The sequence below is a fragment of the Trichomonas vaginalis genome, chromosome II (genome assembly GCF_026262505.1).
Source record: "Trichomonas vaginalis G3 chromosome II, whole genome shotgun sequence".
Taxonomy (NCBI): Eukaryota; Parabasalia; order Trichomonadida; family Trichomonadidae; genus Trichomonas; species Trichomonas vaginalis.
The window spans coordinates 11,585,547-11,609,476 of NC_067204.1; the positions used below are offsets into that span (position 1 = coordinate 11,585,547).

Genomic DNA, 23,930 nt, shown 5'->3' on the forward strand with positions numbered 1-23,930 from the left:
TAAAGATATTATATTGAGAGAACTTAAGAAAACTACCGAATGGTCTAACATTTGTAGATTTGTTCGGTGGAAGTTTCTATATATCCCATTTATGTCATACCGTATTTCCTGACTCAAAGATTATATGCAATGACTTCGACAACTATATGGACCGTCTCAAACATATTCCAGACACAAACAATATATTGAAAGAGTTAAAAGAAAAGATACCTATAGGTAAGATGGAACGTATACCATTAGATAAGAAAATATTGTGAGAGAGGTTTTGAAAAAAGCAGAATATATAGACTGGGATAGTATATTGCTAGCTATATATATAGTGGTGCTATAAGAGTTCATGACATTGAAAACTTATGTCAAAAGTTTTATATCTTAACTATACAAATGTTTTCAAAGAGGACATAGAAATATATTGAGGGTATAGAGTTTGTGAGATGTCGTTGGACAGAGTTGTATGAAAAATATAAAGACAAGGAAAATGTTTTCTTTATAGTGGACCCACCGTTCTAATAACACATGGGATTTTCAATACCAAGTAGACTGGACTTTGAGAGACTCTTTAGAAACTTTAGACGTTTTACATAACCATCCATGCTTTTACTTTACATCCGATAAAAGTGGTTTGGAAACCGTTATGAGATGGTTAGAGGACATACATGACTATGAGTTTAGATATGACAAGATAGAATATGAGAGAGGTCCTATAAACCGGAGAAAGTGTCATAACAAAGAAATTTTATTAGTAAGTAAATGTGGTTTGAAATAGACTACTTGTTTTTAGGTTTTTTCCATTGTGTCATTTATTTATTTGACGTGGCAGAAAAGTACAGAGAATATGAAGATGAACCAATGCCTGCAAATGTTCAGTATATGTACTCGTAAGAGATATTTTTATCTAATATTAAATGGACGCACAGAATTAGCGAATGCACAGCAAACCTGGACAAACAAACCCAGAGAATATTCCAAATGAAGTTGAATACAAACTGCAATGGCAACTATGGTCAAGTGCCAACAGATGTACAAATGCAAACTGCATGTCAATGACGCTGCGTTAGGTTTGCCACCATGGTATGCAAATATGAGATGAAGAGTTTTATACAAACCCTGAAGTGGGATATAAACACTTTATGCAGATGACGCGAACACAGGAGTTGACCCAGAATATGTTTTCTACCAGAGGAGAAACAGAATGTATGAGCTCCAGTTAAAGAATGCTATGGAACTCAACAGGAAACGTAAGAGACTAGGCGGACATTAGATTTTTACATATAGTAAAATGGGTTTCTTCAGTAGTATTGGAAACTTCTTCAGAAGAGTTGGAAGAGGTATGGAATGGAATAAAAACCATAGGAAGAGGAATTTGGAACGGAGTCAAAAATATTGGTAAAAGAGTAGGTCAGTTTGTTGGTATTATACCTAAAGACCCTGAACCAGAAGAGCAAGCTCCTGTTATACAACAGCCTGAACCTGCACCACAGTCTAGTTGGCAACCAAATCCAACACCTCAACCGTATTAAAAAATTATATTTTTACCGTTCGATAGTAGTTGTATATGAAACTAAGTTCTAAGCAAAACGCATGGTATAATGGAATTATTCTTTTTCTTCCATCTGTAGTAAACCATACTTGAAAGTCTGAAATACTTCCACTTGGTGGTTCGTATAACTTTGTAGGTTTTTCGTAAAAGTCATTCATCAGACATAAGAAAGAGTTTTGCGCACCAGAAAATGAAGCATGAACAATAATAGCATCTGGGTCGAAAATATTTTCATATGTTCCATTAGGGTTTTCGACTTCATAAAAGTCTGGGTGTACTGGATATGCTGCAGGCTGATTTAACATCCTCATAAATCTATACCATGCCAAGTTGTTATATTTTGTAGAAATATAAACGTTTTCTCCAAGGTCTTCTATTCTATTGATTTTAACAGTTGCATTTTTCCTGTCATAAATAATATCGAGATGGTATTCTCCCTCGTCAATGTTATACTGGTTTGCATATTCGAGATAGATATTGTTTATTTTTTCTTGAAAAGCTTGAAGAGTTGTTTCTAAATTTACAAGCAAACTAACTTGTAAAAGTTTTCCCTGTTCAAATTTCTCATACATACGTTTTTCTTTGTTATAGTATCGAACTTCAAAACCGACCGTAAATGGGAAACCATGTATGGCTTCTGAAATGAACTTCATTCTACGAAAGCCAATAGCTTTTGTGACAGATGGGTCTCTTAACCATCTTAATGGGTAGTCAAAACGATAGCCTTCATGCTTTACGGTCTCTGTCTCAAACTTTTGACCGACATTAGTAAAAAGTTCATCTAATGGTTTAGTTGTAGCAACTCTTGAATTTTCTTTTTCTATTGAAAGCATATTTTATCTAGAATAAAAAATGTCGAAAGATATTGCTTCCATGAGAGAAATACAACACAACCGACAACTCATTATGCAAGCTCTAAATAAGAACACAACAAACTTTTCAAACTATTCTAAGATATCTGAGTCATTGAAAGAAGGAAACTTAAAACTGACATTAAACCCAATGACAGATGAGTTTCTGTTTCAAGACAATAAGAACCATACTGTCTGTATAAATCCAACAAAAGGAACTTTAAACGAGAAACCTATAAATGAACTTCTTTTGAAAGCAGATGTTGACAACAAAGCTGACAAAGAATATGTAGACGATGCAATAGCAAAAGAAGAAGAAAGAGCTAACAATGCTTATGCAACAAAAGAACATACTCATCCTGAACTAGCAGACAAAAATATGTTGACAATAAAATGTCAAGTGAAGTGACAAGAGCTGAAAACGAATATTCTAAAAGACTCATACACATTCTATATCTGAAATAACAGACTTAAACGTTAGCCTTGAAAAGAAAGCGGATAAGGATTGTGTGGCTAGTGCGTTAGAGAAGAAAGCAGATAAGGAATATGTGGATGAAAAAGATAAAGAAATTATAGAAAGGGTTGACTGGTACCATGAATGGACATCGAAGATTTTAAAAACTAAAGCCGATACAGGATGGGTTTCAGGATGTTTAGACCTTAAAGCAGATAAAACTTATGTTAACGATGAGTTAGAGAAGAAAGCAAATAAGACTCATACACATACAAGTTTTACAACTGTTAGAGCAGACGACATAATACTGAACTTTGACCTTGGTTCAAGTGCACCTTTAGAGAATCCGAGTACAAGCGTAAAAGATACTCTTAACAATTTAGATAAGAGTTGCAGGAATATCGAAGATCATGCCAGAAACTTTGAAGCATATGAACTACCCGCAATGTTAGACAAGAAAGCAGACAAAAAAGAGCTTCAAAACATTAAAGACAGAAATACTTCAAACATTATATCCTATAGGCTCTATTTATACGTCAATGAACTCTACCAGACCAGAAGTAGTACTTGGTTTTGGAACTTGGACTCAAATAGTCGACAGGTTTTTGTATTGTGCAAACTCTTCAAAGGAAACAGGTGGAAGTAAAACGATTTCAGGTGAAAATTTACCTGCACACAGTCACTACATAGATTTAAGTACATCTCAAGCAGGTTTGCATAGTCATAGATTTTGGGATTGGTCAGGAATGACAAAAGGTAAAGGATATGATGTTAAAGAGGACGTTAAGTTTGCTATAAATTGTTACTGGAATAACACTGATGTAGGAGGAAACCATACACATCGCGTTTCAGGATATACGCAAACAACGGGACAAAGTAAAGAATACATGCCACCTTACATGACAGTTTACGCATGGTATAGAAATGCTTAGTCGTCATTTTCAACTTCTTTAGCATATTCGTCAGGAGTTGTCTTATATTTGTTAGGAACTGTCTTTGAAAGTATACCACCTTGAACTTTGACAAGTTTGAAACGAGGTCTGACAATAGTAGTTTTATCTTCTGCTTGCAGTGTGTACATTTTGCCATGTTTGCCTAAAACTTCATAATATTCTCTTGTATACTTTCTTCTATTTTTACGAACACGAATGTGAGTACCTGTCGGGTTCCCATTGTTGTCATAGTCAATAGTATTTTCATATGGGTCGCGTTTGGGTATTTCTATTTTTACTTTGTCACCTTTCTGAAGTTTGAAGCCCGGCATTCTTTCTTGTTTGTCTCTTTTGACTAAATTATTAATATATAGTCTTTCTCTAAGTCAGGTTGTTTTTCATTTCTTCGGGGGGTGGTTTCCCAAACCTTTTTGTTTACGGTTATTGTAAATATTTAAAACTTGTCTCATCTTTGCCATGGAGAAGTGTCTATATTTGTCGTCATATGACATTTCATTTGCTTCACCACCTTGTGGTTGGTTTAAGTCTCTTAACATTTTTATACAACCGTCAATGACACCAAGAGCAGAATGGTTTTGGTCGACAATGAAATATTGGTTTACATTTTTTGAACGCAGATAGTTTTTTACATCATCTGATTTGAAAGAACTTTCACAGTCAGATGTCAGTTTTGTTGGATGGTATTTGTCAACGAATATTGTCAAAGCAGTTTTCACATCTAAAATATTTTGGACCATAATGGTATGGCTTCACAGTATCTTGTGTTTTGACCGACAAATATTAGCCAGTATGGTGGTCCATCTGTTCTAACTCTCGGAATGTTTTCCAAGATATCCATAAACCAAGCATTTGGTGTTGAACTAAAGATTTTTACCATGAGTGCTTTTTTTGTCGCTTTAGAAACATAGGGGTCCTTGTTTGGATTCGTCATTTTTTATCCTATAAGAAATGGGTTTATTTGGCGCATTAGCAGGAGTTGCATCCAGATTTTTGCCCGCAGTGGGAACAATAGCCAGAGGTGTATTTGGAGTTGGAAGGAAGATTTTGAGTACATTAGGTATACTTAAAGAGAAAGCACAACCTATTATACAAACTGTACAGAAAGGTTGGGATGTAGCACGAGATGCAACAAATCTTATTCCAAATCCTGAAACAAGAGGAAAAGTTCAAGGATGGATGGACAATGTAGGAAGACAAGCAGGAAACTATTATAACAAAGCAAATGACTACTATAACCAAGCAGGACACTATATGGACCAAGGTGAAAGATTCTTTAACAGAGGATATAACCATGCACAACAATGGGTAAACAATAACCAACCTCAACCGCCTCAAACGTGGGGAATGTAAAGTTTTTTACTGAGATGAAATGAACAATACAGCATTGAGACAAATGGGTTCAAGATGGATTTGTCGGCTTCCAGCAGTTACACCACGTGTTTGTCAAGTTCTTCCTATACCTCAGGAAGTTTTAGACCGACTTAAAAAACAACAACAACCAGTTGAAAACAAACCAAACTAAAATTTTTTACTGAGATGAAATGACCGAAGAAGTTGAAACGGTAGATTTGACACCACAAACAAAAAGTTCAGAACCATTGTCAAAACCTGTCAAAGAACTTACAGATGAAGAGAAAAATTCAATAATAGAAAGTGCCAGGTCTGGAAATACAAACCCTAACTACAAAGTCACTTTTCATAAAAAATGGAACGGCAAGTATCTCAAAAAAGAAACAGACTCTCACAAATAAAATATTGAAGTCTGAAGGAGCTTTCGAGACAACAGATGGAAAAGTTTACTTCACTGACCAACAGTTCATTATAGAACATCTCATTGACTTAGAGTCGAAATATTCTAAACTTTACAACAAACACAAAAAGTTGAAAGGAAAAAACAACAATGGCATATGATATTTATGAAGATGTTGACGACACAACTGTTCCTGCAAGTGAAGTAAAGTCAGAGAAACCGAAAAGTGACGAAAAAACCGATAGAAGAAGAAAAACCAAAAACTGAAGATAAACCAAAACCAAAGTTTAGTTTGGAAACTAAACCAAGTCAACCTTCATTAGCTGGTATGGGTTGGCGTCAAAGACTTATGGCAGCAGGCGGTTATGTAAAGTAAAGAAAAAAATATTTTTTTATTTTTATAAAAATGCCCCATATAGAATGGATAGAAAATCTGCTAGAATAAAAGCAGAGTTGCAAAGATATGGTTGGAGAGTTTCGAAGAATTTTAAATATAGGAAGGGAAGACCCATAAAAGTCTATGACAAATTGTCTGGTCTTCGCTACGAAATGGATTTGGAAACAGCACGTGCAAATTATCCAAACAGACTAGAGAGGTTAGAAGAAGAACGTCTTATGGACATGCCTTTCGATGTGTTAAACATTGCATGAAGTAAAATTTATTTTTTAAAAAGTGACATTTTTTTATTTTATTTGAAATGTACGCTGAGTTTGTTGGAGAAGACCGTTGGGAAACTTGTTTGTTAGATGAGAAATATGAAATGGCATACCATTTTAAAAAATATATTTTTACATATATTAAATGCTTCAGGCTGAAAAACAAAGAACAAAAGTAGCAGATACAAAACCGTTAGACTATATCTTTACAAATGCTGGTAGGACTATTTCAGATGAAGAAATTTCATCCCGAGCATACAGGTTTGACTATCCAATTCGTTGGCTTCAAAAGTCCTTCAGATGCAAAGGCAATAGGATTTAGAAGAGTTTTGTTTTCAAATAGAACTAACGCATTTATGTTCGCAGTATATTTTCATGGCAGTATAAAGGTTCTGATGGTCTAATAGACAAATTTGACGAAATGAGAATCTTTACAGTTCGTTCAGACGAAAGTCTTGAGAAAACTCTAAATGACTTTCAAACTCAAATGAACAAATATTATTGGGAATTTCAAGAAAAATACGACTCTTTACTAAATGGAACATACTATCTGAAACTAGAATATGACAAGATGAACTCCACCGTTTCATTTCAAAAGATTGAAATTAACCCTCCAAGAGATACAGAGTTTTTATTTTGGAAAGTAGACAAACGTTCTTGGGCACAATTTCTTCGGTTACTAAACCAGAACGAACCATTACCACCAGATGGTCCATTTAAATTTATACTTCCACCAGCAGATTTGACAGTTTATAGAAACGTGTTTGACCCTCAAAATGTTATGTGTCATGCAAGTTTCAGTTCAAGCAACAATAGTTTTCTATGTATTGGTAAGGACTTTTATGACTTTGCTTCTAAATTCTACGAACCACCTAGTAACAGTTTCTCTGACTTTCAAGTTTGGTTCACAACAAATGGTGTGCAACATATTATTCCATTGTACTATGACTTTTATCTCGAATTGTCTTTCATATATAACTACGGAAAAGTGCTGAAAAAGTATTGAATGTGAAGATATTAGAAAATAACATTTTTTCTAACATCGTAGAAAACTCATGAAAACAATTTATTTTTGACACTTTCACAAAAAAAAAAAAGTGCAGTTAAACGTTAAGGTTTACTGAACTGGTTGGATGTCGCCTTCACAGGTTATGTAGAATGGTTGTCCTGAGAAGTGGAACAGTGCTCTGAGAATTTGTATAATTCGTGGAATTGGACTCTCTCTGTTTGGAAGTAGTATCCAAGGACGCTTGGCAAAGAACTTTATAATGGCTTCCTTCTTTGCTTGCTTTATGTCGTCGTAGGCTGTCCCGTCTGGTATTTGAATTGGAATTCCAGTCGAAGTCTCGAGATTCAAGGCAGCCCTTCCAGAAATAGTGGTGAACTTGACCTTGGGCTTCATGACCTTGCGCAAGTAGTCTTTTACGCAGTCGTTTATTTAAATTAGGTAAACTGCCTCGTCAAATCCTTCTGGCATTCCGAGTCCTTCCATCCGACAGAAAAAGTTTTTCCTTCCGACAGAAAAAGTTTTTCCTTCCGACAGAAAAAGTTTTTCCAGTTTTCCGTCCGTAAACCATTCAAATTTTCGAAAATTGAGAACTTTTTGGTCGAACTTCAGAAAAAGTTTTTCCTTCCAACAGAAAAGGTTTTTCCTTCCGACAGAAAAAGTTTTTCCTTCCGACAGAAAAGTTTTCCTTCCAACAGGAAAAGTTCTTCCTTCTGACAGGACACAAACGAATGTCCCACGTCCCACCAACCCAGTCCATTCCCAAACCAGAGGAACCTAAAGAACCACAACAGTCTCCTCAGCAACCTCAGTTCCAGCAAGTACCTCCACCAAATTACTACCAATTTCCACCTCAAGGTTACTACCCACCACAAGGCTTCCCGAACTACCCTCCTCTGCCTATGCCTTACTTCCCCAACCCTTGGATGTTCCAGCAAGCTCCACCCCAGCAATTCCAATCTCAATCCAAATCGAAGAGAGACCAAGAGTTCGAAGAAGGTCTGAACCGTTTACGCAAAGAGTATGCTACAGCCCCTATTGAGAGAAAGTTGTTCCCGGACCAAAAAATATAATTTAGGGTAGAAGGTTAGATCTAACCTCTTTTCTACCCTCTTGAATTTTCATGATTTCTTCGTAAATGTTTTGTCAAGACTTCTTCGTAAATGTTTTGTCAAGACTTCTTCGTAAATGTTTTGTCAAGACTTCTTCGTATATGTTTTGTCATGACTTCATCGTACATGTTTTGTCAAGACTTCTTCGTAAATGTTTTGTCAAGACTTCTTCGTAAATGTTTTGTCATGACTTCTTCGTAATGAGTGTAAAGGACCCAAAAATAAAGTTTATGTTAGAATGTTAGATCTAACATGTTTTCTAACATGTTTTCTAACCTCATGAATTTTCATGAATTTCCTTAAGACAGAAAAAATAAAGTTAGTTTTATTTTATATTTTTTTGTATGTAAGATATGATTTCAGGGATTTTTTGACGAAGTGTCAATGTTCACTTCGTCAAAAAATAACAGTTATCTAATGAAAAAGTGTCATTTTATTTTTTTATTTTGTATGTAAGATATGATTTCAGGGATTTTTTTGACGAAGTGTCAATGTTCACTTCGTCAAAAAATAACAGTTATCTAATGAAAAAGTGTCATGACTTCTTCGTAAATGTTTTGTCAAGACTTCTTCGTAATGAGTGTAAAGGACCCAAAAATAAAGTTTATGTTAGAATGTTAGATCTAACATGTTTTCTAACATGTTTTCTAACCTCATGAATTTTCATGAATTTCCTTAAGACAGAAAAAATAAAGTTAGTTTTATTTTATATTTTTTTGTATGTAAGATATGATTTCAGGGATTTTTTGACGAAGTGTCAATGTTCACTTCGTCAAAAAATAACAGTTATCTAATGAAAAAGTGTCATTTTATTTTTTTATTTTGTATGTAAGATATGATTTCAGGGATTTTTTTGACGAAGTGTCAATGTTCACTTCGTCAAAAAATAACAGTTATCTAATGAAAAAGTGTCATGACTTCTTCGTAAATGTTTTGTCAAGACTTCTTCGTAATGAGTGTAAAGGACCCAAAAATAAAGTTTATGTTAGAATGTTAGATCTAACACGTTTTCTAACATGGTCTAAAACTTTCGAAAATCATGAAATTTACACCAAAAATAATGTTTAGGTGAAGTGGTGCGATCTCACCTGTTTTTTCACCTCTTTTTTTCACCTCTTGAATTTTCATGAATTTTCCCGAAATAAAAAATAAAGTTAGTTTTATTTTTTTTATTTTTTTTATTTTGTATAAAAAAATAAAAATGTCAACAATCGGCACAACAACACTTCAAACAACTACAGCACCAAACTCTTTAGTCATGAATCCAACATCTATGTTAGTAGAGATGAAAAGCTTCATTCCTTCTTCATATACTTTCGAAACAAAAATCCAGAGAAGATAAAGCAAGAACTTTTAACAAGTACTTTTAGACTGTAGTGCGAAAGATGAAACAAATGAAAGTAATCTTTATGAAATGGAGGACATTATTGACCATTTGCCTAACTACCTGAAATCCAACAACAAAAAACTCACTATTCCTGAATTCGATGAAATAGAAGTCAAAGCAACTGACTCAGTAGAAATAAAGAAGTTCATACGAAAGGTAAACTATGAGTTTCTAGGATTTCATTGCAACCATAAGGTTATGGACAAAGATTGCGACATGGTATATAAGAACATCTCTGACATATATAAATCTGAAGAATTTAAGACCTACGACAACTTTGTTTCGTTAGTTGCTGAATGTGTATGGCAGATAAGAGATGAAGATAGAAGAGGTAAAGTATGGAATAAACAGATAAGACCCGCTATGTTTGAGATGAAGAAAACCATTGACGCTTTAGTTGTTTTAGCAGGTAAGGTTTCAGAATATAACGCAAAAATGAACCCGCAATGTTCAAAATGTAAGGCAGCAATGAGGAAATATAACTACTCCGTCAAAGAGATAGAACGTATGAGAAACGACTATGCAGACTTAAAGAAAGAAGCAGAAAAACCAGCAGAAGATAAAATGGACATGTTAGCATTTCTGAACAAAAACTATCCAACTGCTGACGATTTCCTTCTATCTGACGTCAAGAAGAAGTATAAAGAAACTTTCGGCATTGTTAAAACATTCGATGTACTAAAAGAAGAAATAGAGGCTACAAAACTGTTTAAAGTCATGAACCATCGCAACATATACCATGTAAAACGCTTGTAAATAGTTATGTTAGAAAACGTGTTAGAAAACATGTTAGATCTAACATTCTAACATAAAATATATTTTTGGTCATTTACAATGAAGTCTTGACAAAACATTTAAGTTCGATGAAGTCTTGAAAATTCATGAGTTTTGTGTGTTTTAGACCATGTTAGAAAACGTGTTAGAAAACATGTTAGATCTAACATTCTAACATAAAATATATTTTTGGTCATTTACAATGAAGTCTTGACAAAAACTATCCAACAGCAGAAGATTTCCTTCTGTCTGACGTCAAGAAGAAGTATAAAGAAACTTTCGGCATTGTTAAAACATTCGATGTACTAAAAGAAGAAATAGAAGCTACAAAACTGTTTAGGATTTCAAATATACATCGTACAATTCATGTAAAACGCTTGTGAAAAAAGAGGTGAAAAAACAGGTGAGATCGCACCACTTCACCTAAACTTTATTTTTGCTGAAAAATGACCAAATTTCATGAATTTTCCCGAAATAAAAAATAAAGTTAGTTTTATTTTTATTTATTTTTTTATTTTGTATGTAAGAACATATATGACAAACATTGAGTTTGAAACAGTTAAAAAGATAGACAATGACACCAAATTGGTTAGAATAGGTGATTTAAACGTAAGATACTCAAAGAAATACAACAAATATTCTTTGTCAGACATTATATCTCCATCTGGAAAGAGACCGCAGGACTGGGTTAAAATTGCTTCAACTCAGAAAATTTTGACAAGAAATCCTGAGCTTATGATATCGGTAAAATTCTATGGAACTGCAGCATATCTCATCGACAAAAGTCTTATACCAATAGTTTTGTTATGGTTAGACCCAGTTGTTGGATATAACTTCATAACATATGGTTCATTCGATACGGAACGTTGCAGTGAAGGCTTACTTTACATCGTTCAGAAACCGAAGGACTTCAATACAAAAAGATATAAGATAGGAAGAACATATAATATAACTCAAAGATATGACAGTACAGTCAATAGAGTCAAGGTTGTGTTCGTTAATGATATGAGAGCTGCTGAAACAGAACTGCTTGAAGTTTTTGAGAAAATGTATGGTGCTCCCACGAAAGGTAAAGAAACGTTTGAAGTAGATGAGATAGATAAAGCTATAAAATTATTTGACGAAGTTGCTGAAAAATACATGTAAAGCGTTTATTTTTGGTCTTTTGTGAAAGTCAGAAAATAACGCTAATTTTATTTTTTTATTTTGTATGTAAGATATGATTTCAGGGATTTTTTTTGACGAAGTGTCAATGTTCACTTCGTCAAAAAATAACAGTTATCTAATGAAAAAGTGTCATTTTATTTTTTTATTTTGTATGTAAGATATGATTTCAGGGATTTTTTTTGACGAAGTGTCAACCTTCACTTCGTCAAAAAATAACAGTTATCTAATGAAAAAGTGTCATTTTATTTTTTTATTTTGTATGTAAGATATGATTTCAGGGATTTTTTTGACGAAGTGTCAACCTTCACTTCGTGTCATAATGTAAAAATAACGTTTACCATGTAAAACGCTTGTGAAAAAACAGGTGAAAAAACAGGTGAGATCGCACCTCTTCACCTAAACATTATTTTTGCTGAATTCAGCACAAAAATCTGAGTAAAATGGCATAAGATTGCTACCCTCGAAAAACCTAGGGTAGAGATTCCGTACGAAAATCGTGAAGAACAGCGAGTAGGTAAGAAACCCCAGTCGCCAAAACTCTATGAAAATCATGAAGCACAGCGAGACCGACTTCCTTCGGGGTCGCCTAAAACACATGAAAACAGTGAATTTCCTTAAGATAGAAAAAATAAAGTTAGTTTTATTTTTATTTATTTTTTTATTTTGTATGTAAGGACAGATATGTCAACATCAGAGAACACAACAACTGCTATCGTTCATGAAGCTATAAATGAAGAATATGAGTGGGTTCAGTTTAACAAACAGTTACGTCTCATTCGTTCGGTCAAAGACGATATGTACCAGATGCAAAGTATTTTGACGGCTTGTTTTGCTCCAGATACCAAACACGCAGACGACTGGTTCAAAAACCAAAGCACACAAGAACTTTTGAGTGAAATTTCTCTAGACCGACTTTTTTCGGCCATGCATAAAACACATGAAAATCGTAAAAATTTGCCAATAAATTTGAGAGGATATTATGTACATAGACTTCTTGTAAATGCTGTTGCAATGTGGGCTTCGCCTCGTTATGCATGGCATGTTTACAGACTTCTTGACGAAATTCATAGACAAGAACGTGAAGAGATGGAAAAGAAACTTCAAGCAAAAGATGAAGTCATTGAAGCAAAAGACAAAAGCATTCAGAAAAGAATACCACGTTCGGTACCAAAAGGAAAGGAAAAGAACTATAAGTATATGATTTATACTGAAGATATGGAGAAAGAAGAAGACAGTGACATGGTTATGTTGCATTTAGTCAGAAGAAACAACAAAAGCTTTTACGACCTTGCTAAGATTTACAAATCTGACAGAAATTGGTTCTATCGCGAAAACTTACCGATTTCAATGACCCCAAATGAAGATGTGAAACAAATAGTTCAAGATACTTTACCTCAAACACACTATGATATGAAAGGTTGTACAATACTTACATTCAAAGAAGATTTGTCATTGTTAAAGGAAAAAATAACAGAGTATTTTGACAACTTCAAACAAGTAGGGTAGATGAACCATTTATTTTTCAAGCTTGACTTCAGATGGCTCAAGTAGCTCAATTAGGTAAATTGCCTTGTCAAATCCTTCTGGCATTCCAAGTCCTTCCTTCCGACAGAAAAAATTTTTCCTTCCGACAGGAAAAAATTTTCATTCCGACAGAAAAAATTTTTCCTTCCGACAGGAAAAAAATTTCCAGTTGTCCGTCCGTAAACCATTCAAATTTTCGAAAATTGAGAACTTTTTGGTCGAACTTCAGAAAAAGTTTTTCCTTCCGACAGAAAAAGTTTTTCCTTCCGACAGAAAAAGTTTTTCCTTCCGACAGGACACAAACGGATGACTGACGTTCCTCTTCCTGAATGCCTTCCAAAGCCAGAAGAACCGAAAGCTGCAGAACCACAACAGACTTACTTACTAAGACTAAACACTTAGATTTTTCAAGCTTGACTTTTTACAATTTGAACTTTGTTTGCGTAGATATGAATTCTGAAAGAAGTATGAGGGTCTTGTATGACTTTGTACTTCTCCCATAGTTCATGTCTGTCAAACTTACCTGCCATGGACTCTTTCATAAGTTCCATGAAATCGTCTTCGGACAATCCGGGGAAAAGTACAATGTCAGTAAGTATTCTTTTAACATCCTTACTTAAACTCTTTGCTGTCTGTACACAAATGACAACTGAGATGTTAAAGTGTCTGAGCTTCTTAAGAATTCGACACATATCTTGTTCTCTATTCTTAAGCAAAGGATGAGAAGCAAAGTCATCTAAGATAAGAAGACACCTATGAGGGTATGTCTTCCAATCGTACGATTGCAATTTCTTCGAAATGTATTCTATCTCTTTCTGTTTGTTTCTGAAGTGTTTCTTCTCTAATATTCTCTGCATTTCCTCATTTGGGTCTTTAAACTTAGAATTTATATACTCATTTATAGCATTATACTTCAAAAACTCTTCTTTGGTACTTCTTTATCCAATCTAACAACTCAGAGTCTTTTATACATACTAACTTAGACTTCTTTATAATATCTTTGAACGAATTGACGGTTTGGTCAAATTGACCAGAAGTACTACAAATGACAACTAACTCATAGAATGGGTTCTTCTCATCTAGTTCTTGTTGTTGTGCAGCCATTTTAAGATAAGTGAAAGTCTTACCCGACCCAGGTGGTGCAATTAGACCTGTTATACCATTCTGAGCAAATAAGAACTTGTCATGTATAGGTTTTATCTGAGCATTTTCTAACTTCCTCTTGTTCTTGTTTAAAACATTCTCAAATTTCTTGTCAATGTCAGCAAACTTTTTTTTCTAACATATTTTTAGAAAATTAAAATTTTTATCTTTTAGAAAATGTCTAGCGATTTCGCTATCTATATTCGAGACAAACTTTTTGACAGCAAAACATCTGTCGACCATAAAATCTTACATAGTGTAAACAAGAAAGGGGAATTTGTTCTAAAGTTCTGTTTCTGGGAATATGACAAGAACCATAAAACATTAGGCAGAGAAGTCTTAAAATTTGTCAATGACAGACTTGTTGACAGAGATGACGCCTCTTGGAGAGATGAAGTCCAACAAAACTTCTTAGAATGCAAAGAAGACACATGCGCTGTTCTTGAAGATGAAATAGAAAACAGAATAGATGAGCTATTAAAGGACAAAGAACTTTTACATAAATATGGTTCGGAGAAATTTGACATAACTCCACCAGAAAAGAAGAAGAAAGAAAAGAAAGAAAAGAAAGTAGAAGAAGAGAAGAAAGAACCCGAACCAGTTCCAGAGAAAAAGAAATTTGACATGTAAAAATAAAATTTTATTTTTAGAACATTTCTGGGTCAATGTCAATGTTCTCTTCCTCTTAGGAGCAAACACTGGCTTAGACTCTAAAATCTTTTTACCCAATTTACCTTGAACTTCAACTATCTTAGACTCATAATATTCATAGTCGTCTGCTTTCTTTGGTTCATAAGGTATAACAAGTTTGTATGCTTTGCCTTCTTTAAGGTTTGAAAACCTTCTGTCAAAACTTTCTTTGACTGCTAACAAACCTTCTATGTCTAAGTCTTCAAATTTCGCACCATTTTTAGTCACAATAGCAAACTTAACTGGTTCGATGTTCCAAACTTTGTTGAATGAAGACTTTTCAAAATGGTAGAAGTAAACATTCAAATATGTGAATGGGTCTAGTTCTTCTTTAAGTCCTGACATGTACTTGTTTACTGAGATGAATTTTGCCATCTTTTTCTATCGGATAAAAAAAATATTTTTTTTTAAAATTTACTCATAAAAAATTTTCTTTGTATATACACCATTCTGTACGTCTAAAAGACTTTTGACATTTGCCAAGAATGTTCGTTTAGACGCTGTCATATAACCATATTCTTGACAATATTGTTTATACGAATCGTACAATGACCTTTCATCTAAACACTCAAAGTCAGTTTCATATATGAACAGTTCATATACACTCTTGTTTGCTTCTAACAATGTTTGTCTCTCTTCGGTATGTGGAATTTGTCTTGGATTGAACTTTGAAATATCTAATGTCATAAAATATGAGAACAAGTGGTTGTAAAAGTCAGATGTCAAAGTTTCTGCTAAGTCGTCAAAATATTCTGTATCTTGCATATGAGAATCTGACGTTCTGACAACTACATATCTTCTGTCAGAACTTTCTAACTTCATCGGAACAGCATTGTTTGAAACCATAATGAAGTTTGCAACATTTTCACAAACTCTTTGGTCTTTATACTTTCTTTCAACAACTCCAACTTTGTCTGTTATAAGACTCTTCAAAGCATCTGAGTTCAAAACTTTTGTTGTATCTATACTTTGAAGTTCATTGCAAACTATAAGTTTCATATTCTCTATTGAAGAGTTAAACTTGCCACAGATGTTTTCTAAGTTTGTCATATTCGGGTTCGAATAGCCTTCTAACAGTTTGCACAAAATATCTGTAAAGAATGTGTTCTTACCAGTTCCTTGTTTTCCAATTATAATGAGAGCAGTTTCATTTTTAGCACTTGGATGTTGTAGATGTTTGCAAACCAACATAAGATATACTCATAGACTCTTTCGTTTCCATTGCATATAATTTCTTTGACATGGTCTAACCAAGCTTCTATAATATTTTCTTTCCATTCTACTTGTTCGTATTTATATCCAGTGAAGATAGAATAGAAGTTTGGAGAAGGTGTATAGAACTTTATACCTCGAACTGAAAAATCTTCTAACTTTGACAATAAGATATCCCAAGCATCTAACATCTTCATGCCAACTTGTACGACTTTTATTTTCTTAAGTTTCTGTCTACATTCTTGTTCTGAAACTATTGTCGCTTTAGGTTTGTTAAAGACTACATCCCATTCTTTCATAACATAACATTCTGGGGCAGAGTCAACATAAATGACTAAACGTTTCAAATTCTCGACTGCTTTGTTATAGTCTCTAAATGGACACATATTTCTGAATGCTTGGAAGTCATAAAAATCTGAAACATCTATTCTGTACATTTTTATAAAAATAAAAAAATATTTTTTTATTCTTGACTTTGTTGTTGCATTTGTTGCATTGTTGTTCTTGAGCTATTTGTTGTTGAAGTTGTTCTTGTAATACAATACTTTCACCAGTTGCATCTTCCAATTCGAAACTTTCTGCCGTCATTGACAAATACATAGACATAAAAGTTTTACAGGAACAAGTTTGCGTCAACTAATGTCAACGTTATACTTGCCAAAGTGTTTGAGTTCACTAAGGTTGAAAATTCTGCATTCGAATGAACCAATAGGCAAACCAGCAGAGAAAGTATTGTTTATACGCATAAGTATCTTTTGGTCATAATAGTTTCTGTCGACATTCGAATAACACTTTGAACCTAAGTTTGAAACAATATATAAGATTGGTGTGCTTAATGTCAATGGAATAGACATTCCTTGTATGACACCTTTTCCTGTTATAGGAAAACTGTTGGTAGTAAAAACCAGATATAAGTTTTTGTATTATAGCTCATATCGTTTATAGTAAACTCAGTCGGACATCCAAACATAATGAAACCTGCTCTAGTTGCAGCACATGTTACACCCGTACTTAAAGTATTAAATAAGTCAACAAAACCTGTTGGTGGTATATCTGAGTAAGTATCTTCAAAGGAGTATTTTTTACCATTCACAACAATAAAGTCTTCTGGTGTCAAAAGAGCAAAACAGGCTTTAGTCGTCATTGTGTTTAAGGTTAGTTTACAATATCGTTCCTTGAGGACTTTGTAAGTTTGTTGTTATAGAATTATATGACTCAGGGTTTTTAGTCGTAATAGTATAAACCATTATGTCTTCTGCCATTTACTTAGCAATAAATTTTAATGAAATGTTGTGGTCGTCAAATATTTTATGACGTCCTGGGAAACTATACTTTAAGTTCAACGTTTCACCTCCTTTCATAACGTATATCTTGTCAATGACATTATATGAAACACCACAGCAACTAATGTCGGGTTCTATTTCTTTGATGTTTATATTCGTCTGCCTCTGTCAAAGTTTCAATAGTTCTTTCAAAACTTCATGAGGTGCAATGACATATGAGTTCACTTTTACAGGGTTGTGTTCGACCAAGTTTAACATTATACCTAAGCTTGACAAATCTTCTCCTGAGTTTGAAGTTTGTCATTCAGTTGTTGGTAGTCGTTTCGAATATCTGCAACAGAACTTAAGTCTCTGCTAACTTCAGGATATGTTGGTTCTTTTACAGGAACAATTGTTATACCATCTTCGTCCTCGTATGGTTTCCCCACTTCAACATCTCTGTCTTTGACATTGAACAACAACACTTTGACTGTTTGTTTGAGTTGGTGAATTTAACTTCACATCTGCCACCGCCATTAAACCTTTTGAAACACTCACGCTTCTATTTTTCGGAAATGACATTTTACTTAGAATAAAAAGATGGACGTATTCGAGTATCTCTTCGAATTGAAGCAGAACAAAGTTTATACTCACAAACAATACAAATACATTGACAGAATAGTTTTTATACAAACAATGGTAAATGTTATAGAATAGCAATATTTGCTGAACCAAAATATTTCCATAAAGCAAAGAAAGTTTGGTATAACTGAAATGGTGAAAGTTCTTGACGTTGACAAAAATATAACAACAAAAACTTAGATATTTCTAAAGTAAGTTTATCTTACAATATTATGTCAAAACTGGCGTACTGTCAATATTTGACGGAGAGAAGTCAGTTCAGAAACAACTTTACTGACCTGCTGCCAAAATCTGCTCGATGGAAGCTGTCGTTATGCCAATCTGAGGAGCCCCAGCAGGTTTCATCGAACGAATCTTCAAAAGAGCATCTTCCGTGAAAAGTGCTATGGTTTTTGTAAACTTCTTTGCTCTCAGTTCATCTGGACCGTCTCTGTCACCAGTATATTGTATTTGTACAGTACCAACAGTTGAAATACCACCCATAAAGTCTTCTGAGTCAGCAAATGGAATGCCAAGCCAAAAGTTTTGAACGGTCTCCATTTGTATATTGAGTTTTTTGACCTCCTGTATGAGTCCATACTTTCACATATGGCATAATAGAACTTTGCATTTCAGGGTTAATGGTTGTTGTGAAGTTGTTGTTTAAGTTCATAGCATCTTAATGTCAAGTTGTATGACCTCATATCCTCAACTGTAGAATATTCTTCTCTTGGATAATATTTGCCATCTATGTTTATATGATATTTAATACCGGGGTTGTAGAAACAAGAATAGTCATTTATATAGTTCGTCTGAACAGTACAAACATAGTATCTGCATGTTTCATTGCAGTTGTTAAAGCAATATCTGTTCTTGCACCTGGGTCAGCACTTTGGTTTCCAACTTCACCTGCAAAGTCTTTGACAGATATTTGGTGTATAGGAACATAAGTGGAACTGCAATATATTTTGGCAGCTAAAGCATTTGAAATATCTGGGTCCAACATATAGACTGCAAGTCTGCTTTCTATTCTCTTGCATTTCAAATTTTTCGCATGTGAACTTAACTGGGTCCCAAGCAGTTCCAGCAGCATTGAAATAATAGTTTACTTCATTGTTGAAGTTTGAGAAACCAAAGTCTAAGTCAACTTTGTCTTTGCAAAAGTCACAGAACTTGGCTCCACCAGTTCCAGCTACAGTAATGCTGAATGGGTCTTGTGTTGGTGCAATGACTAAGTTATTTTTGCTTGGAGTAAGTTCGATAGAAATTTTTTCCTGCCCAGTTTGGCAAGTATCTTAAAAACCTGAAGATGAGGAAAGATGACAAAGGAACTCTAAGTTTCAGTTTTACTTTAGTGGCAGCAGTTCCATCTGAACCAGAAAGGTTAACATAAACTCCTGGAACGTTAGGGTCAAGTCTTCTTATTTTCTCAATATTTGCATACTGGTCTGTTTGTTCTCTAGCTTGTGGTTGTACTGAGTTTCTCAAAGCGAACCATTCATAGTTTGCCCATGTTACTGTTTGAACTAAGTCAGAGTTAGAATATATCTTATATCCCATGAAAACTTCTGGAGCATATTGGTATCCGACATAGAAAATTCCATTGCAACCTTTCTTGTCAGACAACTTGGCAGAAGGTTTTATTTCAATGTCTTGTTCCACGTATAAGAATGAGTTGTCAATAGAATAATATGAAACCTGTCGCAAGCAATATCTACTGTTGTTGAAGAAACCTTCTCCAAACTCACCTACGTTTCCATAAAGAAACAGCAGTTTGTATATTCGTAAGTTCCAGGAACTATTTCTGACCTTCTAATGGCATTGTCGCATTCGTTATACCATTCGGAAACATTTCCGTTCATGGCATCCAAAACTGGTTGGCGTTATATATTCTGAGCGGCGTACATTTCATATGGGTAAAAATATAGAATAGTTGGATTTATATATCATAATAGAACCCACTCGGACCAACTTTACTTTCTCTCCTGACTGAGTTTTTAACTCTTCTTTTCCTTCATTGCCACTACTTTCACTAGATGAAGTTACTTCTTCACTATTTTCACTTTGTTCTACTCTTCTTCTTTGGTGTCGCTTTTGGTAACTTGCCCTCTGCTTCAAGTTGTTGCATCTTTGCCTCATGTTCACCTAGTATGTTGTAAATTTCCATGTCCTTTTTGCCTTTGGGCTCTGGTCGCCCATCTCAGGTAACCTATATCCTAGAAAGATTTTGTCATAGTTTGTATTTGAGTCTTCGCGTATTGTTTGCATGACTCTTTCCTGAGTTTCCGGTTCAAGCTCTTCAAATATAGCTTGTCCATATGGAATAAGCTCGTTTCCAAATATATGTTTTGTAGCCATTCTGGGTTTTCTTTCCATGTTACCAATAATATCTTTTGTGAATGGAAAGCTTTTACCCAACGTTTCAGGCTTGCGTCATTTATTTCTGTAGTTGTGTTTATTTTGTCAAGGAACATGTTTTTCAATACTAACATTTCATTTGGTACTGTCCATTTGAGTTTTTTCTTAAATATTCATCCCTTCTCAGTTCATTGTCTGCAAAGTAAGTTTTTATGAACATTTTGTAAACTTTCGTTTGCAAAGGTCATGTACAATAGGTTCTCTTCCTTCTATCTCCCTAACTTTCTTTCTAAACTCTTCACAAATATACCATCTCTATGGTTCTGTGTAGTTCTTTTGAGATAAATGTTCTAGAACGTCAGGTGTTATATTTCCATCAGCCATGTTCATTTCATACTGGTCCAAAATATCTGCATCTTTCATATCTTTCAATGGCATTAAAGCCGCGCTGAAAATACCAGCTATATCTGGTTCACCATTCACTTCCATTGCGTCTACAACTTCTTGGAATTGAGGTTGTAAGTTTATGAACCACCTATCCGGATTAGCTTTATGACCCCATCTCATTGTAGTTCCATAGTCTGCAGAAACAAAAGTAGGTTTGTTTCCATATTGGTTAGGTTCTGAATGAACTTTAAACAATGTTTCATTTCTATATGTTTTGTTGAAATTTAACCTTTTATTTTCACCGAGTTCAGCCAAAGATTGAACGTTATATGGTCGTAAGTAAAAAGGATTATTGTATTTGCGTACATTTTCTTTCAGTACTTCCATTCTATGCTGAATATTTTCATCTGATGTTTGGAGTCTTTTTGTATGTCGGCGAACATTTTTCGATATTCTTCTACTATGTCAGCCGAATTTTCTTAGACTCTTGGAAAGATTCCATATTCTCGCATACACTTGTTGAGGGTCAACGATTTTTCGGCTGTTCCAAATCTTCATCTAGTTCTGTGAAGTTAGTTTCCAAAGGAGGGACTTGTCGTTTCCTTCAGGCTCTTCTAGCTGTTGTTGCTGAACTATTTCTTCCATGTCTGGTTGTATCTGAACTTCTTCCTGTGGAGTTTCTTGTACCTCATCTGCTGGCATTTCATATATTCCGAGACTGTTTTTACAAAGTTCCATATCTAAGTCATCCGGACTCATAAACCTTTCTTCTTTCGTTCCGTCTCTATTTTTTACGCGTTTCATGAAGAGATTGAATTATCATTTAGCTCTGACACCAAATATCTCGGAGTAAATTCATTCATGTCATTTGGATGATATGCTATTAAATCATATCCCTTAGCGAGCTTGTATTTTCCAGGTTGAAATTATATCCATTTGGTCTGAACCATAAAGCTAAATAGGTTCGGGTCAGTATTTCCTTCCTTGAATTTCTAATAGCTTCTTTATATCTGTCACTAAATCAAGAGTATCTGGGTAACCATAATCTTCCTTAAGCATTTTAAGAATTCTTTGGTTTCCTTTGTTCTCTACTTCTTTATGACCTTGCTCTGTTTTGTGGTTGTTGTTGTGCAGGGTTTTGAACTGTTGGTTGCTGTGCTCTTTGTGGAGGTTGGTTGCTGTGCAGGGTTTTGAACTGTTGTTGCTGTGCAGGGTTTTGATTTGGTTGTTGTGCAGGGTTTTGAACTGTTGGTTGCTGTGCTGGATTTTGAACTGTTGGTTGTTGTGTTGGTTTTGTGCATGCCTGTGTCTGTGTCCATGTGACGATGTAAATGTTTTAGGTAGTCCTGGTGCAGGTGCTTCTCTTGGAGGTTTTGGTGTATATAAGTTCCACTAGCTAGTATATAAGTTCCACCAGCTGGTATATAAGTTCCACCAGCTGGCACATATGTTCCATCTGAAGCATAATGTCTCTACCTGACTTTTCGTTCTTAAGAAAGCATTTACTAGGTCTGTTTTGGTCTGTTGTAACTCTTTTTCTTGACTTTCCACAAACAGTTTGCTCTAACGGCGTCATAGGCACTTTGAACTGCCTGTCTCGTTGCGCTGCATCTGTTATTTTCGTCATATTTTGTGTCTACTTCTCTTAACTCTTTGTCGAAACCTTCCGACTTCAGTTTCTTTCAAGATGAGAAGTCGTTCACTAGTTTCACCTTACTATGAAGAGCTTCGAAGCATTCTTAAAGTCAGCATTCATTAAAACTTCATTTGAACTGTCTTCATCCGCTTGTATTTTTTGTCCTTATTGACCCTAGAAGTTGGGCTGCTTTAGCGTTGGCTTGGGCATCTAACCAGTCATTATTAGCTTTTATATATTCTGCGCTTTTCATTGCCTTTTGCATGGCTGCGTCGTTATTTTTACTTTTTGTTGCTAAGTTTTCATACTGTACGGTTTGTTTTTGCAACTGTAAAAGTTTTTCTGCCTTTACATTTCTTCAACTTCTTTTTTATACTCATCGCTATCCATATATGTCTTCAGGGCTTTTTGTTTTATTTCTTCATCTTTCAGTACTTTAATATTGAGTAGTATGGTTTTTCAAATTTATAACATCTTGTTCCATTTTTGCTACTTCTGCTGCTTTTTCTGACACTTTTTTCGCATATTCCTCTGTACTTAGTTCTTTCAGTTGTTCTTCTTTCTTCTTTTCTCTACGTTTAACTCATTGAGTTTCTTTGTGTGTCTGTCATATTCTAGTTTCTTTTCGTTTTCACTTATTTGTTTCTGTATGTCTATGTTTGACTTTTTGACATCTGTTATTTGATTTTTGAGTGAACTCAAATTCATTTGACTTTGAGGGTTTATAAGCTGTTCCGTCTGCAGCCTCCACCATAGCCTGCCATTTTCGCTAAAAGTGCCGCTCTTAAACCTCCCTCTGTGCACCAATAACTCGGTTTAAAAGCATAGGGTTGCTTGACATTGTTTTGCAACATAGTGGGGTCATTCATCATTTGTTTTGCAACTGTTGTTGTGGTGTCAGTTTTAACTATGGGATGTTTCAATGCTCCCTTCCTCTTACGTATATTCTTACGTAGCTTACGTGGCATTTTAAGTGAAGTAAAAAACGGTTTTTGACAGATGTTTATATGACACTTTTTGTTCAGCACAAAAAACTACTCGGTCAAAGTGTTGTCAGTTTTGTAAAATAACCGTCCTATCTTGTTTTAAAAGGGGGAAAGGCTTCTCAAAGTATACTTCCTTGGAACGCCCGTAACTTTTCCTGTAGCGACGATAGACCCTTACTTGTCCGGACAAAGTTATACTAAACATCTTCAGGGCTAGAGGGCACGAAGTGCCTGGAGGCCCCACTACCTTTTTTTTTTGAATTCTAGAAGGTATAGTGCATAATTTGAAGTATACTATCAAATAAAGAAATTTTACAGTTTTTTAGTTTTATTTAGATGTACGTTATTTTAGATGGCTTCGTCGAAAACAAAGCATGTCTGTTAAGTTTATTCTTAACATGGTAAATAAAATGGCAACGAAGCCCAGTGTACTGCGTCTTATGCCGTAGTTTTTGTTATC

General features: G+C 34.6%; 12 protein-coding genes and 5 pseudogenes across 17 annotated transcripts, besides 1 other annotated feature; 12 read left to right on the top strand and 5 right to left on the bottom strand.

The window, feature by feature from the left end:
• Positions 1 to 23,728: part of a mobile genetic element that runs on past the window's edge.
• On the top strand, positions 1,280 to 1,520 carry TVAGG3_0527590 (annotated as a pseudogene). Its single transcript has one exon. A coding segment is annotated over exon 1 (241 nt).
• Positions 1,525 to 2,373, bottom strand: TVAGG3_0527600 (uncharacterized protein; the record flags this gene model as incomplete). The annotated part of the gene is made up of 1 exon (XM_051237502.1): positions 1,525 to 2,373. The coding sequence occupies one exon, from the start codon at positions 2,371 to 2,373 to the stop codon at positions 1,525 to 1,527; it is 849 nt and encodes a 282-aa protein (XP_051095326.1).
• On the top strand, positions 2,543 to 3,750 carry TVAGG3_0527610 (annotated as a pseudogene). The gene has a single exon. A coding segment is annotated over exon 1 (1,208 nt).
• On the top strand, positions 4,747 to 5,148 carry TVAGG3_0527620 (uncharacterized protein; the record flags this gene model as incomplete). The annotated part of the gene is made up of 1 exon (XM_051237503.1): positions 4,747 to 5,148. One exon carries the CDS (start codon positions 4,747 to 4,749, stop codon positions 5,146 to 5,148), a length of 402 nt encoding a protein of 133 aa, XP_051095327.1.
• TVAGG3_0527630 (uncharacterized protein) lies at positions 5,168 to 5,320 on the top strand (the record flags this gene model as incomplete). Its single annotated transcript, XM_051237504.1, has 1 exon — positions 5,168 to 5,320. One exon carries the CDS (start codon positions 5,168 to 5,170, stop codon positions 5,318 to 5,320), a length of 153 nt encoding a protein of 50 aa, XP_051095328.1.
• On the top strand, positions 5,969 to 6,199 carry TVAGG3_0527640 (uncharacterized protein; the record flags this gene model as incomplete). Its single annotated transcript, XM_051237505.1, has 1 exon — positions 5,969 to 6,199. One exon carries the CDS (start codon positions 5,969 to 5,971, stop codon positions 6,197 to 6,199), a length of 231 nt encoding a protein of 76 aa, XP_051095329.1.
• Positions 6,627 to 7,211, top strand: TVAGG3_0527650 (uncharacterized protein; the record flags this gene model as incomplete). The annotated part of the gene is made up of 1 exon (XM_051237506.1): positions 6,627 to 7,211. One exon carries the CDS (start codon positions 6,627 to 6,629, stop codon positions 7,209 to 7,211), a length of 585 nt encoding a protein of 194 aa, XP_051095330.1.
• TVAGG3_0527660 (uncharacterized protein) lies at positions 7,323 to 7,487 on the bottom strand (the record flags this gene model as incomplete). The annotated part of the gene is made up of 1 exon (XM_051237507.1): positions 7,323 to 7,487. A coding segment is annotated over one exon (165 nt), but the record flags the coding sequence as incomplete, so codon positions are not given.
• On the top strand, positions 7,943 to 8,284 carry TVAGG3_0527670 (uncharacterized protein; the record flags this gene model as incomplete). Its single annotated transcript, XM_051237508.1, has 1 exon — positions 7,943 to 8,284. One exon carries the CDS (start codon positions 7,943 to 7,945, stop codon positions 8,282 to 8,284), a length of 342 nt encoding a protein of 113 aa, XP_051095332.1.
• TVAGG3_0527680 lies at positions 9,525 to 10,041 on the top strand (annotated as a pseudogene). The gene has a single exon. A coding segment is annotated over exon 1 (517 nt).
• TVAGG3_0527690 (organellar and viral DNA polymerase type B) lies at positions 10,074 to 10,466 on the top strand (the record flags this gene model as incomplete). The annotated part of the gene is made up of 1 exon (XM_051237509.1): positions 10,074 to 10,466. One exon carries the CDS (start codon positions 10,074 to 10,076, stop codon positions 10,464 to 10,466), a length of 393 nt encoding a protein of 130 aa, XP_051095333.1.
• Positions 11,019 to 11,630, top strand: TVAGG3_0527700 (organellar and viral DNA polymerase type B; the record flags this gene model as incomplete). Its single annotated transcript, XM_051237510.1, has 1 exon — positions 11,019 to 11,630. The coding sequence occupies one exon, from the start codon at positions 11,019 to 11,021 to the stop codon at positions 11,628 to 11,630; it is 612 nt and encodes a 203-aa protein (XP_051095334.1).
• Positions 12,333 to 13,157, top strand: TVAGG3_0527710 (KilA, N-terminal/APSES-type HTH, DNA-binding family; the record flags this gene model as incomplete). The annotated part of the gene is made up of 1 exon (XM_051237511.1): positions 12,333 to 13,157. The coding sequence occupies one exon, from the start codon at positions 12,333 to 12,335 to the stop codon at positions 13,155 to 13,157; it is 825 nt and encodes a 274-aa protein (XP_051095335.1).
• TVAGG3_0527720 (protein of unknown function, DUF4106 family) lies at positions 13,583 to 14,032 on the bottom strand (the record flags this gene model as incomplete). The annotated part of the gene is made up of 1 exon (XM_051237512.1): positions 13,583 to 14,032. One exon carries the CDS (start codon positions 14,030 to 14,032, stop codon positions 13,583 to 13,585), a length of 450 nt encoding a protein of 149 aa, XP_051095336.1.
• On the top strand, positions 14,496 to 14,948 carry TVAGG3_0527730 (uncharacterized protein; the record flags this gene model as incomplete). Its single annotated transcript, XM_051237513.1, has 1 exon — positions 14,496 to 14,948. One exon carries the CDS (start codon positions 14,496 to 14,498, stop codon positions 14,946 to 14,948), a length of 453 nt encoding a protein of 150 aa, XP_051095337.1.
• TVAGG3_0527740 lies at positions 15,423 to 16,519 on the bottom strand (annotated as a pseudogene). The gene has a single exon. A coding segment is annotated over exon 1 (1,097 nt).
• Positions 21,536 to 22,968, bottom strand: TVAGG3_0527750 (annotated as a pseudogene). The gene has a single exon. A coding segment is annotated over exon 1 (1,433 nt).
• Positions 23,729 to 23,930: the final 202 nt, after the last annotated feature.